At 37.1% G+C, this 18,114-nt stretch overlaps 1 protein-coding gene across 1 annotated transcript in view; it reads right to left on the reverse strand.

Moving 5' to 3' along the window:
• Nucleotides 1-446: 446 nt before the first annotated feature.
• The window catches only part of LOC141300010 (abl interactor 1-like), a 25,860-nt gene continuing 8,192 nt past the window's right edge, over nt 447-18,114 (reverse strand). The window contains exons 2-3 of the mRNA XM_073830310.1: nt 4,510-4,677; nt 447-536 (exon numbers count right to left, since the gene is read on the reverse strand). Of these exons, the coding sequence (XP_073686411.1) occupies nt 447-536; nt 4,510-4,677 (258 nt within the window). The remainder of the gene's footprint in view (nt 537-4,509; nt 4,678-18,114) is intronic.

An 18,114-nucleotide genomic window follows, 5' to 3' on the forward strand; every position in this document is an offset into this window, starting at 1 on the left:
TACGTTTAGTGTTCCTAAATACCTTGATTAGCAGGTTCAGGTGTGTTTAAGGACAGAGCTAAAATCTGCTGGAAGGTGGACCTCTAGAAACATGATGTGTCAACAGGTTTTGCACAACTAACAGCACACAACACACACTAACCACTAACCAAGTATGTAGTGTGCAGCAGTAATGGTCAACATGGCATTATGGCATGGAGTGCAAATCCTGTGCATCAAATCCTGTTTTTCCCAAGTAATTAACTTGATTTTTTTCCAAACTTTGTGGAAGATACTTCCTTAAGGAATTTTGTGTGTGTGTGTGTGTGCGCGTGTGTGTGGAATTGGCAGCAAGCAAAGCATGGCACTCCACCTCTGTTTTCTGTGGAGTGATTCAGAATACTGATGCATCACTGAATAAGTTTTTCCCCCACCTTTGGTACAACATGCTACAACACAAAGCTAGCTCACAGACAGCACCCTGTTTTTAACATAACCATGCCATTATTCTCATCTCCATCTTTGGAAAGAATCATGGTTGACACTGTAAGCGGAGGCTGTGTGAAGAGAGAACAGGCCTCTGTTGAGCATCTTAATGAGCCAGTCTTAGAGCCATTCATAAAGCCCACTGTCATTCCCAGACACACATATGAATGGAGACGAGACCTGAAAATACACTCCACTGTACGCCGATTTATCCCATCAACATCTGCCGATTAAAGCTCTAATGTGATTGGCAGATTATATCAGTCTAGTAATTCTTGGTTTAGTGCTTCAATGAGGGCAGGGTTTGTGCTACGGGGGTGAGAAAGACATAACTTGTCTAACTACTTCCACTGCTGCAAACAGTCAGCAGCATATTATGCTACTTGTAAAAATACTTCATTTTGGAAAATAATAATTGCATCTATCCTTTGTGGACAATTAAATACAGAATGCATTGTGATGACTTGATTGTTGAATGTTTTATGTAGTGTTGTCAAAAATACTGACATCGGTTACCTGAAATTGTAAAAACGTCCATTTCCTGTTAATATTTGAGCACAGTTGAACCGATTCTTAAAGGGGGGGTCCAATGCTGTTTCATGCATGTTAAGTTATTTAAACTGTTAAAGAGTTGGATTCCCATGCTAAATATGACCAAAGTTTCAAAAAATGATAGGTATTTCTGTGCCAAATACACACTTTTTTACAAGTTTCAGAAAGTTTTTTTTTTTTTTTGATCATGGCTCCTCATGACGCCCTGAAGGGTGGAACTGCTTGTATGAGCATTTCTCCTGGAAAAGCGTGCCTGTGCACACTAGGGCTGCACGATAAATCGATTGCGATTTTGAGCGTGATTTGGCATAGCTTGTCAGTGATTTATGGCTCTGTGTATTAATTGCCGCTCCAGCTGAACGCACGTGATGGAGATTTACTACTAATCAAAGTACCGGCTTCATTGACTAAGCGCGCCTCACAATCTCATGCGATTAATCGTGCAGCCCTAGCGCACACATCGACCAGAGCGAGCGCAAGAGCGCACTCATCAACGTGCTTCATTCGGCTGCACTGTTGCACGGATCTCACTCAGGAAGAATGTCTCTAAAGAAGTGTTGTTTTGGTTGTAAGGCAAAAATAACCTTGCTCAGCTTCCTGAAGAACCCAGCGTCACGTGAACAGTAGACGCAGTTTGTTTTTCCGGGCAGAAACAGAGTTTTGCAAGTGTGTTTGTTGACGAACGTTTTATAAACGGCCCAGTTTGATGCTGGATTTACACATCGTTTGATACTGAAAGATGGAGCGGTCCCAAGTATAAAAGATCCCGTTCATGATTTAGAACTGCAGCTGGTAAGTGAAACAGCATCAAATGTCTGTGTTTTGTTGGCAATCAGCGCGCGAGTTATTGTCAATCTTTAGCTCCGCCCACGGTGTGCCTCCAGGAGCTTGGCTGTTTTCAGAGAGTATTGTAAAGCTGTATATTTCTTTTGTAAATATGATAAAACTAAAGACTTTTTGGAGATATCAAGAATGCAGTACTACTCTATAGGTACTCAAGATTAACATGAGATTGGCTGAAACTGTGTGTGTTTTGCCCCTTTAAACATCGCTGATTATCCATAGTGCTAACACGCTCAAAAGATATGACTGCGATTGGCTATCTGCATATCTGCACATAGACGATCAGCTGGTAGACGTGGCTTTCAAATGCTCCCATTGTGCTTGTGTGAGTGCTTGGTGAACAGCATGAAGCGCTGATCATTGTAGCCAATCAGTCATATCTGTTGAGTGCATGAACACTATGCCTAATCAGCGTTGTTTAAGAATCGCCTCAACAGCGCAAAAGGTTAGCAGGAAATGGACGTTTTTAAAATTTCAGTACCGACTGCTACCAAAGTCAATTTAACCAAATGTTAAAGTGTCAATAAGCTCTTCGTTTATTTGTTTGCGCGACAACACATCATGCTTTTAAATTTCCGGCTTGAATTACATTTTTTTAAACTTGTTTGGAAGACGCGACTGAGGTGAATATTGTGCGTTTGCAGCAATCGGGTCACCTTAATTGCATATTTCAACATCTGCAACAATAAATTGATGTAGAATTTGTGGTTCGATTCAGAGATTTTCCAAATGCATCGTGATTCTCTCTGGAATTGATTCTGAGCTTAGTTTTTAACAGCAGATGGTGCTCTAATCTAGTTTAACCGCACACTCAAACGCTCACGAAGAAGAGCACTGATATATGTGACCCTGGACCACAAAACCAGTCATAAGGTTAAATTTGACAAAACTGAGATTTATACATCATATGAAAGCTCAATAAATAAGCTTTCTATTGATGGGCCAATATTTGACTGAGATACATCAGAAAACTGAGGATGCAAAAAAAATCAAAAAGACTGAGAAAATCACCTTTAAAGTTGTCCAAATTAGGTTCTTAATGCATATTACAAATCAAAAATTACATTTTGATATGTTTACAGTAGGAATTTTACAAAAAATCTTCATGGAACATGAACTTTACTTAATTTCTTAATGATTTTTGGCATAAAAGAAAAATCAAAAATTTTGACCCATGCAATGTATTTTTGGCTATTGCTACAAATATACCCCAGCGACTTAAGACTGGTTTTGTGGTCCAGGGTCACATATGTTATGTAAGTGGTTAAATGCACTTACACTTTGGCTCAGAATGCTTATATGACATGAGATTAATGTAAACACAGCCCACTGTGCCCTGCTGAAAAAAAACAGCTAATACCAGCCTAGGCTGGTTGGCTAGTCTTAGCTGGTTTAAGATGGAAGTAGCTGGTTTAAGCTGGTCTCCCAGCCTGGCCAGGCTGTTCAGGCTGGTTTTAGCTGGTGGTTTCCCAGCCTGACCAGCTAAGACCAGCCTGACCAGCCTGGCCAGGCTGGAAAAGTGGCCAAAACCCCTCTAAAACCAGCCTGCCTTCCAGCTATGACCAGCTAAAACCAGCCAACCAGCCTAGGCTGGTTTTAGCTGTTTTTTTCACCAGGGTGAACACCTTTGTAATTCACTTTAACCTTTTCGAACTTCATGAATGATTTTTTTAGGTTCAAGTGTGTGTAAGGAATTGGAAGCAAGCAGAGTACGGCTGTTTCTAAAGCATGTAGTGCCATCTGCTGTTCAAAAGTAAGCTCAGAATCAATTCGAGAGAGAATTCCTTCTAAAAATCTCAGAATCAACCCACAAATCGAATCTGCATTGATTTATTGTTGCGTAACTACAATGAAGAGATGTTTAAATATGGTGTTTACACCGCATGATTTTTAAATAAAAACTGAAAACTTTAATGCATTTTGGCTGTTAGCTTACATAATGTTTTGGGGGCCTGAAAATTACCGTCTCCACATAAACTACAAAAACACAAATTTGTGAAAACGGTAATGCATATAACATGCATGCATGCTGTGTGTTCAGTCTATAGGTATGTGGGCAGGTGTGTAGTGTTTCTTTACAAAGTGATATCGCCAACTACTGGCATGGCATGCATAATACAACGATGTTAGTTGTTTTCGCAGATCCACCTTAATGGGAGTCACTTACATTGTGATATTTGAAACATTTTTGGGGGAAATAGGATTTTTTTTCTCCATTTTGAGTACATCGTTGTTCTTTAAATACACTCTGAGTCACCTTGTGTTGTTCTAAATATTAGCGCAGCTGTCTTATGGCCAGAGGCCACAGACCTATTTCAACAGAACTAGCAACTAGTGGGTTTGACTAAAGCCTGTAGCAACTAACAGCATCATATGGAAGTGGAATAAGGAGAGTTTTGCGTCTCCATGATGACCGAATTAGCTATAGAGACACTTATGCAAAGAAGAAAGAGAAATGGTGGACAATAGAGGCGACCCGAAAACGAGACAGATATTAACTAGTCAGTCACTGTGAGAGACAGACATTCATTCACATGGAGACAGTCCTTAAAGAAAAGAACCAACTAATGAAATCTCTAGACCGACACGGACAAAGCAAGGGAAATGAGAATCGAGAGAAAGATATATTAAAAAGCGAACGCATCTGACCTGAGATATGTGGTTAATGGAGGACTCCATCCTGCGCAGCTGCGAGGCCTGGATATCCAGCAACTGCAGGACATTGTTGGCTAAGGCATTGATCTGATAGGCCACGCTTGCCAGAGACTGGGTGGTGTAGGCTTTGGTCTCCTCCAAGGCTTTCCTCTTATCCTGTGCCTGCAGGTCAAGGTCAGAAAAACACCTTAATTCACATGTTCACAATAACTGCATTCGCTTATTAAATAAACGTACATAGAGTCTCAGCCTCAGACAGCACTCCCACAGACCTCCTACAAACTGCCTACGGACCGTCTCAGATATATCTAAACCAAAATAACTGGCTAAAATCATTCCAAACTGTCAAGAGACAAACTACACTCTTAAAAATAAAGGTGCTTCGCAATGCCACAAAGGAACCTTTTTTGTCTAAATGGTTTCATAAAGAATCTGTAACATCTGAAGGACATTTCTGTTTCACGAAAGGTTTTTGTAGGTTCTTCAGATTATAAAAAGGTAGAAAGAGATGTTTTTTTTAAAGAACCTTTCACTGAATGGTTCTTTGTGAAACCAAAAATGGTTCTCCTATGGCATCACTGCAAAGAACCTTTTAAAGCACCTTTATTTTTAAGAGTGTATGCAAGTTTTTATTCAGACAGGGTGAAAGCAAAGTCACGTTTACAGGGTACAAAGTTGCTACAGTAAGCAAAGCAAAGGTCAGGTCACTGGATTTGACCAAATTTGCTACTTTGGTAGTTAGTAAGCAAACAAAAATTCAAACAAAACTGTAAAATGTGATATTTTCAGGGGTACGGTGCTACGTACTGTGTTTGAATTTGTTTCACACATTTGGAGTCATCAGAAACAAACATTTCCTTTCTTGTAGACTGCTAAGGCATAGTTTGATTAACTACTGCTGTGGTATCTTCAATTTCCTGTCAAGGTGGGTGAACACAGTAAGCAAATTTTTGCAAACAAATCACAATTTTCTACTTAATCTAGTGGTTCTCAACCAGGTGGGGCCTACTAGGGGGCCTCAGTAAATGTCCAAGGGGGCCTCAAGATAGTTTAAAATGATTTAGAATAAGAATGAATATTGTGTCTGTCAATAAAACAGCTTCTTTATATCAGTTATCAGTCAACTCAAAAAAAAAACAAAAAAAAAAACTGCAGGAATAATATCTTTCACCTACACTGTGGAGCTTAAAACAATTAAAACAGCAAAGCCCTTCTGAAACAAACAGGATGAAACTAAAAATCTGCATCAACCACAACCACATAGAAACGAAACTCTTGTTATTTTCAATTGTGGTATTTTCTCACTTCTCCTTTTGGCCTACCTCTGTGGTACACCAAGATATCACTGAGGTAAACTCTCTGTCATGCAAGACCTTCAGAGAAGCCTTCAAATTCCGATACATGCAATGCAATTCTGTTTGCACTTTTTATTGATAATATTTAATAAAACTTGAGAAATTAAGACTTTGTGAAAAGAGAAAACATTTTGTTTTATCACACATTAAATATTAAATAGCCTGGACTTGTTTGGATGGAATATATGGACCAGATGTGTTGTAGAATTCCTGCCTGAAAGAACGAAAAACTGCTTCTTCCTCCAGAGAGAGATAAAACAGCAGCGGTATGTTAGAGAAGACATTCGGTCTGTATTAAATACATACACAAGAAGACATTTTCACATGGGGGCTACAGCTCTACAGGCATTCCCCATTGCAAATGATGTGGTGAAGGTATGCAATAATATTGTTTTACAGATGTTCCACTGAAACAAGGAGCAGAGCTGTTCTTCGGTCAAAAGTCAGACTATTTTTAGCAAGTGTTTGGCAAGAGAAATGGACATTGTTACACTAGAGATATACAGTACATCCCAGGGTTTGCTTTAAAAACAGTGGAACTCACACATAAAGCTTGAAAATAAGTGCGCTTCTCTCTTGGCTACACTGTAGTTTAGAGAAACGTTTAGAAAAGCTGAACATCTTAAACCCTTGTCCAGAGAGATTCAGACTTCTTTTTAATGGTGCTGAACAAGCTGTACGAACAGGATTCAACGTTCTCCAAAGACAACTTAAAAAGGATTGAATGTGCCATAAAGGCAGGTTGTAATCTCATATCTTTTAAACAGAACATTTGGCCCATTTCGAGTCTGGATGTACGGTACTGTTATCAGAATCTTGTAATACTGCTTTATGGCTGTTGTGTTGATTGAATTTTCCCTATGAGGCATCTGCAAATCTCATAGTCCATATCCGGCTAACAGAAATGTACATGTGTAAGGCGGATAAAAGGATTTTTGAATGTTTTCAAGAAAATGTCAGTGGTGCTTGCCCACACAAAAGTCCATTTTGATGTTTTCAAAAATATATTAAACATGCAATTCAGACATACAAATATTATAACTTTTGGACGCCTGAAGTCAAGATGATAAAACAGTCCAGAAATTGCAATGAAGAAACTAAGAAACCCCTGCAGAACCTCATGACTGGTCTAAGGTCAACAAGGTCTTTAAAAAAAAAAAAATCGGATCTTTTTTCATTTTTTTAATGACAAGATTTTAGCACAAAAAAATAAATAAATAAATGCAAGGCAATAAAATAAATAAATAATATTTAATTTAGATTTTATAAATTAATAATATTTGATTAAAAACAGTAAAAAAGTTTAACATTTTTGAAAAAAAAAAAAAAAAAGGGGGAACTGTTTAGGATATATTTGAATATAATATTACATATTTTTTTCCTGTGATGGCATAGTTGTATTATTAGCAGCCAGTGTTTAATCTTCAGAAATCATTCTAACATGCTGATTTGCTTTAGATTTGGATTGTTTGAGAAATTAAAAGTCTTTTTTTTTTTTTCAACTGGTCAGTTTAATGCATTACTGCTAAATAAAAAGTATTAATTATTTCTTAAAATAATAAAATAAAATACAATACCGACCCCAAACGTTTGAAAAGTATTCTACTGTATGGTTACATAACACCATTTTAGAGATATTTCTTTTAAAGATTTCTTTAAAATGATACAGTTCAGGTCAAAACTTTCACAGAATATGCAAAATGTTAATTATTTTACAAAAATAAGAGGGATCATACAAAATGTATGTTTTTTTTTTTTTTATGTAGTAGTAGTACTGACCTGAATAAAATATTTCCCATAAAAGAAATTTACATACAATCCACAAGAGAAAATAAGAGTTAAAATTATATAAATTACTTTGTGCAAAAGTTTACATACACTTGATTCTTAATACCATGTTGTTACTAGAATAATCAACAGCTGTTTTTTTTTTTGTTTTTTTTAGTGATAGTTGTTCATGAGTCCCTTGTTTGTCCTGAACAGTTAAACTGCCTAATGTTCTTCAGAAAAATCTTTCAGGTCCCACATATTCTTCGGTTTTTCAGCATTTTTCTGTATTTTAACCCTTTCCAATAATGACTGTATGATTTTGAGATCCATCTTTTAACACTGAGGAAACTGAGGGACTCATATACAACTATTACAGAAGGTTTAAAAGCTTACTGATGCTTTAAAAGGAAAAACTATGCATTAAAGCCAGAGGTGAAAACTTTTGAACATAATGAAGCTATGTAAATTTTTCATATTTTGCCTAAATATCATGGTTTTGTTTTTTTTTCCATTTAGTACTGCCCTTCAGAAGCTACTTCCCAGAAGACAAAATAAGTAAAATTTACCCTGATCTTCAAATTCAAAGTTTTCACCACCGGCTCTTAAAGGAACACTCCACTTTTTTTGGAAATAGGCTCATTCTCCAACTCCCCCAGAGTTAATAAGTTGAGTTTTACCGTTTTGAAATCCATTCAGCGGTTCTCCTGTTCTGGCGATATCACTTTTAGCATAGCTTAGCATAGATCATTGAATCCTATTAGACCAATAGCATCGCGTTAAAAAATGATCATCGAGTTGCGATATTTTTCATATTTAAAACTTGACTCTTCTGTAGTTATATCGTGTACTAATACCGACGGAAAATGTAAAGCTGCGATTTTCTAGGCTGATAAGATTAGGAACTACACTCCCATTCCGGCGTAATAGTCAAGGAAGTTTGCTGCCGTAATATGGCCGAAGCAGGCGCAGTAACATCACGCAGCACATGTGCAAATGCTAACCTAGCTGGGAACTAATTTCAGGCGCTGCGTAATATTACTGCGCCTGCTGCATCCATATTACGGCAGCAAACTTCCTTGACTATTACGCCAGAATGGGAGTGTAGTTCCTAATCTTATCGGCCTAGAAAATCGCAGCTTTACATTTTCTGCTGGTCTTAGTACACGATATAACTACAGAAGAGTCAAGTTTTAAATAGGACATATATGGAAACTCGTCGATCATTTTTGAACGTGATGCTATTGGTCTCATAGGATTCAATGATCTATGCTAAGCTATGCTAAAATTGATATCGCCAGAACAGGAGAACGGCTGAATGGATTTCAAAACGGTAAAACTCAACTTATTAACTCGGGGGGAGTTGGAGAATGAGCCTATTTCCAAAAAAGTGGAGTGTTCCTTTAATGCTTCGTGTTTCCTTCTAAAGCATCAGTATGAATACTGTAAACATTTTCGAAAACAATTAATTTTATGAAACCAACATAAGCAACATGAGAACTTGAATTTATCTTTTTTTAATCGTGGACAATCTTATTTGCCATTGGCCTTTGGACCCGATCCTTCAAGAACTCAGACTGTGAGAGCTGATAAAGCAAATGTGTGTTGGCGTAACAGAAATGGTCTTGTCAGAAACAGGAGTCATTAGTTCTGGTCCAGCTGTTAAATTTCTTTCCATACTTGCTCTTACGAAAACATAAATAACCATCTGCCCTTTTTGACGAATAAAGCACTACTCTCACACAGGCCCATCAAGGCTAACCGCGCAGATCTTTAGAAAAACAGCTTTATCTGAAGGACATTTCACACGGAAACAATGTTTGATTGGTGTCTTCAGAAACCTCCAAAACCTTCCCACGAAAGGCAAGTTCCCAGAAGACAGTATCAATCTCTTTTTATCTCCTCTATGGTCAGACACAAACACCCGGAGATAAGAAAAGGCGAAAGGTGGAGGGGCGAAACGCAACACTTTCTCGCTGAACAATGGATAACACATTTAAAATGACCTTTTAGATTATTGGGTGAATTGCGTTAAAATGGCAACTTCCCACCAACAAATCGCTGAAATTCCAAAGCAACATCCTGTAAGTCAGTGAGAAGTCTATCGACAAGATACAGCCTTGATCTGACCAATGACGAGGCTAGACTAATACTACCATTACAAGTAACCAATGCAGTCCTTTTTAAGATAAACCCAGAACATTCTTAAGGCTCATTTCTATAATTCTATAATAACGAGCTGTTCCTGGTTCTGGTTCTAAGTGCACAGGAAGGAAAAGCCCACGTTTCCTCCCTAGAGAAGAGTCCGAGTATCAAGAGGGACGCTCCACCCTGCACACTGGAGGGATGTAGGAGACCACAGGAAGGAACAGTAGCTCTCTTGGACACTTTTGTTGGACATAATCAGGTCTGAGGTAGTACTTGGACGGGGCCGCAAAGCGTTTTGGCATTCTGAATTAATTTCTTTCTGGCCTTGAAGAACAGTTTGAGATGTGCATCCAATAAAATGGTTCCACTTCCAGTGAATTCATCTCCATGCTGAAGAACAAGTCAAAACGCTCTCCTCTTCGAGAGCAGAATGTGGAGATTTGTTTGGATTACCGTTAGTGCTGACAGCCAAGCTCACTCCTCTGTAATACATATCCTGAGGGAAATGTACTCGGAATATCAGGCGAAAAAAATGCTAGGAATGTCCCTTATTAACACCGCGTAACCCTTGTGAAGACGCCCCCTCTCTGACAGGAAGAGGTAAAGGGATACGACACCATCCAAGAGTTTGTGTTTGTGGGTGTAGTGGCAGCTATGAGACTAGTTCACCATTACAATAAACTAATCCACTTGTTTTTCAAGCTGTATAAATGAAGATTAGGTTATGTTTTGTGAACAAACATGATTTAACAATCAAGTTAACAGTAACCTAGATTAGTAAATGCCATCAAAATGTTACTCATTGTTAGTTTATGATACCTAATTCAAAACTAATGATAACAGCTAGGGTTGTGCCGATAGACGATTGTATCGTGTATCGACGATAGTCAGAGATATCGCCTGTTGCTGATGCCTTTGACGATAGTTAGACGATTATTATTATTATCCGTCAACAAAGAACTTAACTTTAGCAATGCAGCACAAAGAGTCTGTTCTAGGATGCTTCAGAAACTTTCCGCGGTATAAACACACGCATAGAGAGGCCACAGCGCCTTAACGCAACTCGTGCAGTTAAAATGGGAGATTTTCATCATACAGTATGGTGGTACATTAACTGATTCTAAAGGGAGTGTTATATTATATTAGCATTGCATTCATTAGGATAACAGAGGTAGTAAAACCTGGTTCAGGCTGAATTAATTACGATGTATCATAATCAGTCTGTATATAGTAAACATAAACATTCATCTCAGTAACGTCTATAGGCGTTAATTAAAATTACGATGCGATCAGATGGCGCTAAACATACACACGTGAATTACACGCGCATCACTTCTTCACATCCAATATGAACTGAACTACAACATCACCTGATGATAACGTCGTCGGTCAGACATACAGCGGTAATATGATCGCAATATGACGGGTAAAGAAAGATTCATTCATTTACATTCTGGCACGCACATTTACAACTCACTCACTGACGACAGCAGAGAATGAAACCGAAAGTAACTTGAACAACTCCGGTAGAATTACAGTCAGCGCTCTGTACACGCACAATTTAATCATATGCCAAAAGAAAGTCTACCTTTACAAAACGAATAAGGAATTTAGTACATAGATACTGTAATTAAATTAGCACGATAGTATCGTGTATCGGCGATCTCTCAGGCTGACGATAGGGCGATATGAAAATTGAGCATATCGCCCAACACTAATAACAGCAGTTGAAGTGCTACTATATTTTTTCTTTCACTTTCAATATTTGTAACAGCGCTGCTTTATTTAGTAGGTGCATTTGATTTTAGACAGTTTGCTGTGACGCCTTAAGCAACATAACCGTCCTCTAATAAGTGCTGAAACCAGTCTGATTACTCAGGGTTTCCTTAAAGGGATAGTCCACCCAAAAGTGAAAATTCTTTTCTTAGAAAAATAATACAATAATACAGCCCATTAAAAATGCATACAAAGATCATAATCAGGTTTTAGTATCATTTATAAACTATTGTAGAGTTTATTGATATTTTACATTTTAGTTTGAGTTTTAATATTTTTAATATAGGTTTATTTAATATATGTTTATTATGTTTTTGTTTGTCATTTAAATCAATTAAAATGAATTTTAGTTACACTACCAAACATCAAAAGTTTCTGAACAGTAAGATTTGCTCACAAAGCCTGCGTTTATTTGATCTAAAATACAGATATAAATGTAAATTACATTTTAAAATGTTTTCACTTAGAAAAGAAAAGAACATTTCAAAATTGTACTGTTTTTGCTGTACTTTGGGTTAAAATACATGCAGGCTTGGTTCGCAGAAGAGACTTTAAAAAAACATTACAAATTCTGGTAGGGTAGTTGATTTTTGTTTTTAATTTAGCATTTATATATTTTTTTATAATTCACCCCCCGTGAATTAATTCCTCTAACAAAATCAATTTTAATAGTCTTAAAGGGAATGTTCACCCAAAAATGAAAATTCTGTCATTATTTTCTCACCCTTATGTCATTCCAAACCCATAAGATCTTTGTTTGTCTTCGGAACACATATAAAGATATTTTTGATGAAATCTGAGGTAGTAAGGACATCGATTTGACATCAGTGGTTAAGCTTTTTGTGCGCAATGAAAACAAAAATAACGCCTTTGTTCAACAATTTCTTCTCGCGTCGCCGTACTCTAATGCGGGACTAATGCGGAAGAGAAGAAATTGTTAAATAAAGTTGTTGTTTTTGTTTTCTTTGCACACAAAAAGTATTCTCTTAGCTTCATTAAATTAAGGTTGAACCACTGATGTCACATTGAGTATTTTAACAATATCCTTACTACCTTTCTGGGCCTTAAACGTGGTAGTTGCATTGCTGTCTATGCAAGGTCAAAAAGCTCTTGAATTTGATCAAAAATATCCTAATTTGTGTTGATGAACGGAGGTCTTACGGGTTTGGAACGACACAAGGGTGAGACAGAATTTTCATTTTTGGGTAAACTATCCCTTTAACTATAGTTAACAGTAACAACACAAATTAGTAACCAGCTTTTTTTTAAAACCCCAGAGGATGAACAGATGGTTTAGAGTTTAAAATGTATTTAATATAGTATTTTTATTTCTTATTTACAACTATCATTTCACTTCAGAAGACACTGATTCATCCAGTGAAATTACTTTCATTATGACTATATGTGCTTTTTGGAGAGTTAAAGGGGTCCTATTATGCTTTTTTTTTTTTTTTTTTAGTCAGTGTGTGGTGCAAACGTTTGGGCATAAAAAAACATCTACAAAGTTACAAATCTCAAAGTCCACTCCAAAGGGAGATATTTAGTTTTTTTTTTTTTTTTTTAAATAAAAGCCTCCTGTAGCGAACCGTTGTGTTTTTGTAAAAAAAATAAAAATAAAAAAAATCCATATTTAACACATAAGAATCACTTTAATCTATCTTGCGCTAACAGTTGTACACAGAAGAACTTGCTGCTTTTGGAAGGGGCGTGGCAGGACTGAAACGCCGTCTAAGCTGTTCGCCAATCACAACGCAGTGGGACTGCTAACCAATCACAACACATTTTGTTTCACATTTTCGGAGGGTGGGCCTTCATTAAACCCGAGCCATTTGAGCCAGGCTGGGAAGAAAGCTTTTGTAATAATGTAAAAAAAATGTAAACAATAATGCGTTTTTCGAACCACCAAGCATGAGAGCATGTTCTAGTGCACCCCTAAAAACAAAATAAATAATTGTGGTGCTTATTCATTTGCACCATATTTACTTAAAATATATATATTTTTTTTTTTCAAAAAGTCTTTTTATTTAACTGAAGACAGGAAGTCACATACATCTAGGAAGACATATTTGGAATATCCCTTTAAGACCAATTAGTGAATTAGTCATTTGGGCAACCCACCAATTAGTCAGTTCTGCATTCATAATTCTGGCCAGTTCACCCTAACAAATGGCCCGCAAACATTCTGTCAGCTGTTATATTTAGAACGACAGGAAACATACTGTCATTTTCACACCAACCCAACAAACAAGAAAAGTGTTTAAACACACCGACTCAACAAACTTGGTATTCTCTTAGGCAGTGCGAACTAACCTTTACAGACATACTATGTCCAAAAATGAATATGCTGTCATCTCTGACTCATACTGTTCCAAGCCTGTGTTACTTGCATTCTCATGAAGCAAAAAATAAAAAGTTAGAATGAAAGTCCAAGTTACCAAATTATTAGAATTCTTAAGAAATCATTTAGATAAAGATAAATTCTAAGAAGTTTGTAGGGGAAAACTATTTTCTTAAAAACATTGTATGACTTTTCTTAAGGACAAAATGACAGGTTTCGCAGTTACCCGATCATATAGTGGTGCTTGGATATTATCATCATAATCATAGTAAGGATACACAGGAGTTCAGTACTTGTCTTGTTTTTTAAAAAGTTATTTTAAAGATCCTGTCTCCAGATGGAGCCATCTGTTGCATTCGTCTGTGTTCCGTCCTTCTCTAAAGTGAAAGAAAGTCACATTTGGAATGAAATGTGGATGAGTACATGTTGACAATTTCCATTTTTGGGTGACTGGCCCTTTAAAGAGTTCAAAGTGTGTGTCCTTTGTGTCAATTCTTTCATGCAATAGAACAGATGGAACTCAAGGCCAAAGAAGCAGGGTTGTAATTACAGGCCTCTGATGGCTCTTTAATCTGTTATAGCCACTGGGTAGTAATCGCCGTGTCTGATCACAGGAAGGGGCATTCAAGAGCGCTTCCCACCCAAGCGCATGCTGGTTCGCAACGTTGCCTGGGTGAAGGGCCAGCTAAGGATCTCCACCAGGAAAAATAATGAGTATTTGTAGGATTTACTGATGTGGCTTTGCCAGCGAGAGAAGGATTATGGTCTTGTGGCGTAATCTAGGTACTGGCATGAGCAATGCTAACGCCACTTTCCAGGACATATGTTAGCTGGAGCTGAGCTAGCAGTGGTAAACTCTTGTCTCTCGTCTCTCCCAGGATAACTGCGCTAGCCTCTGACCTCGATTCCGTAAACAGAGACATCTGGGGGGTTATTGTGTCCATTTCCATGGTGACGCTCAACGACATCCATGCACAATTTAAGCATACAGTGGCCCCGAAAAGTAGCTGGACGCTGAAGCCACATTTAAATGCATGAAAATCACTGCATTAGACCAGGGTTGTGAGACTGCAGTCTGCACTAAAAAAGGTTTTAAAAAAATAACAACCAATCTAGACTCAGAAGAAAAGCATGCCTTAAACTACAAAAACGTACCTATACAAATAATTCACTGCAATTGAAATTGAACACTAGTGGAAGTATATACACATTTTAATTATGAGGCTAACTATTGATTAATAAAGACTTATTTTATTGCAGTTCCTTGTTATGACCTTGTTTGACAACAGCTCCATATTTATGGCTTTCCTGACAAAGTAAACTTGCTCGGTAGCCCACCTGGTACAGCACTGCACAACCTTTATTGTGAACACAAGTCACGATAAAAGGAGCTTATAAACTTGCAAAAGCAAGCTAAAATGGCATAGTTGCTTCAGTAAATGCATTTTTATCTCACTTTTGCTTTTGTTATGGTTACTAGTTACTTCTCACAAATAGGAACTGAGTTAGTAACCGAGTTACATCATTAAAAAAAGTAACTAATTACCAGGGAAAGTAACTATTATACATTAAACTACACTATTTTACTGTTGCTGTGGGACAACGTAAAAGACACCTTCCAGGGGCTAAATATCACGCTACTTGGGTCGCTTCAACCTACGGACATGAAAAACATCCCGTGGCAACACTGTTACCCTTCTGCGGTCTGTCTCGTTTTTTCTTGATGACCATGAAAAGTCTAAAAATACTTTATTTTGAAACTGCAAAGGGTCTACTTTTGTTTGTGTGTAGTCATAGTAACAAGAAAACAATGTGCTTTTGCAAAATAAGTAAACTAAACAGGGTGCTGTCTGCTGTCTCGGTCTCCATAACCTCTCTTCACAGACATGTAAATAAAACAACCTGAATCTCTGTGAATACCTGCCTCACAGACATGAGAAATATATCTATAGAATGCTTGAAATGTGCACTTTCAATAAAGTAAGTCACGTCAAAAACAAATATTCTCTAATAAAGTAATCTGTATGATACCAACGCAAGCTCCAGTTTTACCCGTCTAAACTCTCTCTAATGTAATCACACCCACTAACGGCGCGTAATTAGTAATTAGTTATGGTTACTGTTCACTTCTCACAAGTAGTAACTGAGTTACATCATCATATAATTACCTAGGGGAAGGTAATTAAAAAAAAAAAAATTCTAATATTCCCCCCAATATTAAGTCTAAAAGATATTCCATTTCAAAACTGCAAAGGGTATACATTTATTTGTGTATAGTCATAATAACAACAAAACAATGTGCTTTTGTAAATAAACACTGTCCGCTCTCTGCTGTCTCGATCTCCATCACCTCCCTTCACAGAAACATACATAAAACAACCTAAATCTCTGTGAATACCTGCCTCACAGACATGAGAAATATGTATACAAAGCTTGAAAGGTCTACTTTTAAACGAAGTTAGGTCAAAAACAAATATTCTCTGATAAAGTAATCCGTATGATACCAACGTGAACTCCAGTTTTCCCTATTTAAACTCTCTCTAATGTAATCACGCCCATGAGTGGCTCTGCTTTTCATGTGAGCCACAAAGAGATGTAGGTAAATCCGACATCACCTCCGTAAACAAACGTGAACATTCAGCAAGTTCATCTTGGCTACTTTTCGTTTCTGGAAGACACGCTGAGAGGAATAAGCCAGAATTTAACATTAGACCAGGGTTGTGAGACTGCAGTCTGCACTAAAAGAGGTTTTAAAAAAATAATAATCAATCTAGACTCAGTAGAAAAGCATGCCTTAAACTATATTTTTGCAAAACTACAAAAAGGTACCTACACAAACAATTCACTGCAATTGAAACTGAACACTAGAGGAAGTATACACACATTTTAATTGTGAGGCAAACAACTGATTTATAAAGACTTATTTAATTGCAGTTCCTTGTTATGACCTTGTTTGACATTTGCTTCATTTAAACAGCTCCATATATATATGGCTTTCCTGACGAAGTAAACTTGCTTGGTAGCCCACCTGGTACAGCACTGCACAACTTTTATTGTGAACACAAGTCACGATAAAAGAGCTCATACACTTGCAAAAGCAAGCTAAAATGGCATGGTTGCTTGAGTAAATGCATTTTTTGCACTTTTGCTTTTGTCATCACCTGTGTTTGGAACGTTACTTTAAAAAAGTAATTAGTTATAGCTACTAGTGACTTCTCACAAATAGTAACTGAGTTACATCATTATGAAAGTAACTAATTACCAGGGAAAGTAACTATTGTGTTACTTAAAAAAAAAAAAAAAAAAAAAAAAGTCAAAATATGCTGCGGGAAGACACCTTCCAGGGGCTAAATAACATGCATTTGGGGTCACCTCAACCCGCAGACATGAAAAACATCCCACAGCAACACTGTTAACCCTCTGGGTTAACCCGATGCGGTCTGTCTAGTTTTTTTCTTGATGACTACGTCGAAAAGTCTAAAAAATACTCAATTTTGAAACCGCAAAGGGCTTAGTTTTATTTGTTTATTAGTTTTTTTTTTTTTTTAAAGCCCACATCACCTTCGTAAACAGATGTGAACATTCATCAAGTTCATCTTTCGTTTCTGGAAGAAGAAGCACTCAGAGGAATAAGCCAGAATTTACCTCAGAAGATAAACACAATGCGGAAATGTTATTGTCAATAACAATAACGGCATTTTAAAGGAGGAAACAGTAATTCATTTGATTACTTGTTACTGAAAAAATAAATAATGCTGTTAATAATGACACTTATTTATAACTGTGTTATTTCCATCACTGGTCATCACTATTGGTTAGATTTAAGGTGTACTCTGATTCACAAGCAAGTGATTCTTACAAGTTGATTCTTTTAATGAATCACTCAATTAGACGCACAAACTCAGGAGTCACCACTACGAATCCTAAATCCATTAGAGTGGTTACTGAATCAAATCATAAGTCAGTCAAAGTTTGTAGTGGTCTGGTTCAGATGAGAAAAGTATTAAAAATAAACATCTAGCTCTGCAAGACTAAAGCCCACACTAAGAAAGACAGTGCCTATGATACGGCAATACGCCCTAGATGGAAACGAACCACCCTTTTTCAGACTCACTGACTCATTCAAAACGAAACAAGCCACACCTTTGAAGGCCACAGGACAAACAGCTAGATTAGAAAAGCTTTAGATACACATGACCTCAGTCTGGTTCTAAA

This window comes from Garra rufa, chromosome 24 (assembly GCF_049309525.1).
Source record: "Garra rufa chromosome 24, GarRuf1.0, whole genome shotgun sequence".
Lineage (NCBI taxonomy): Eukaryota > Metazoa > Chordata > Actinopteri > Cypriniformes > Cyprinidae > Garra > Garra rufa.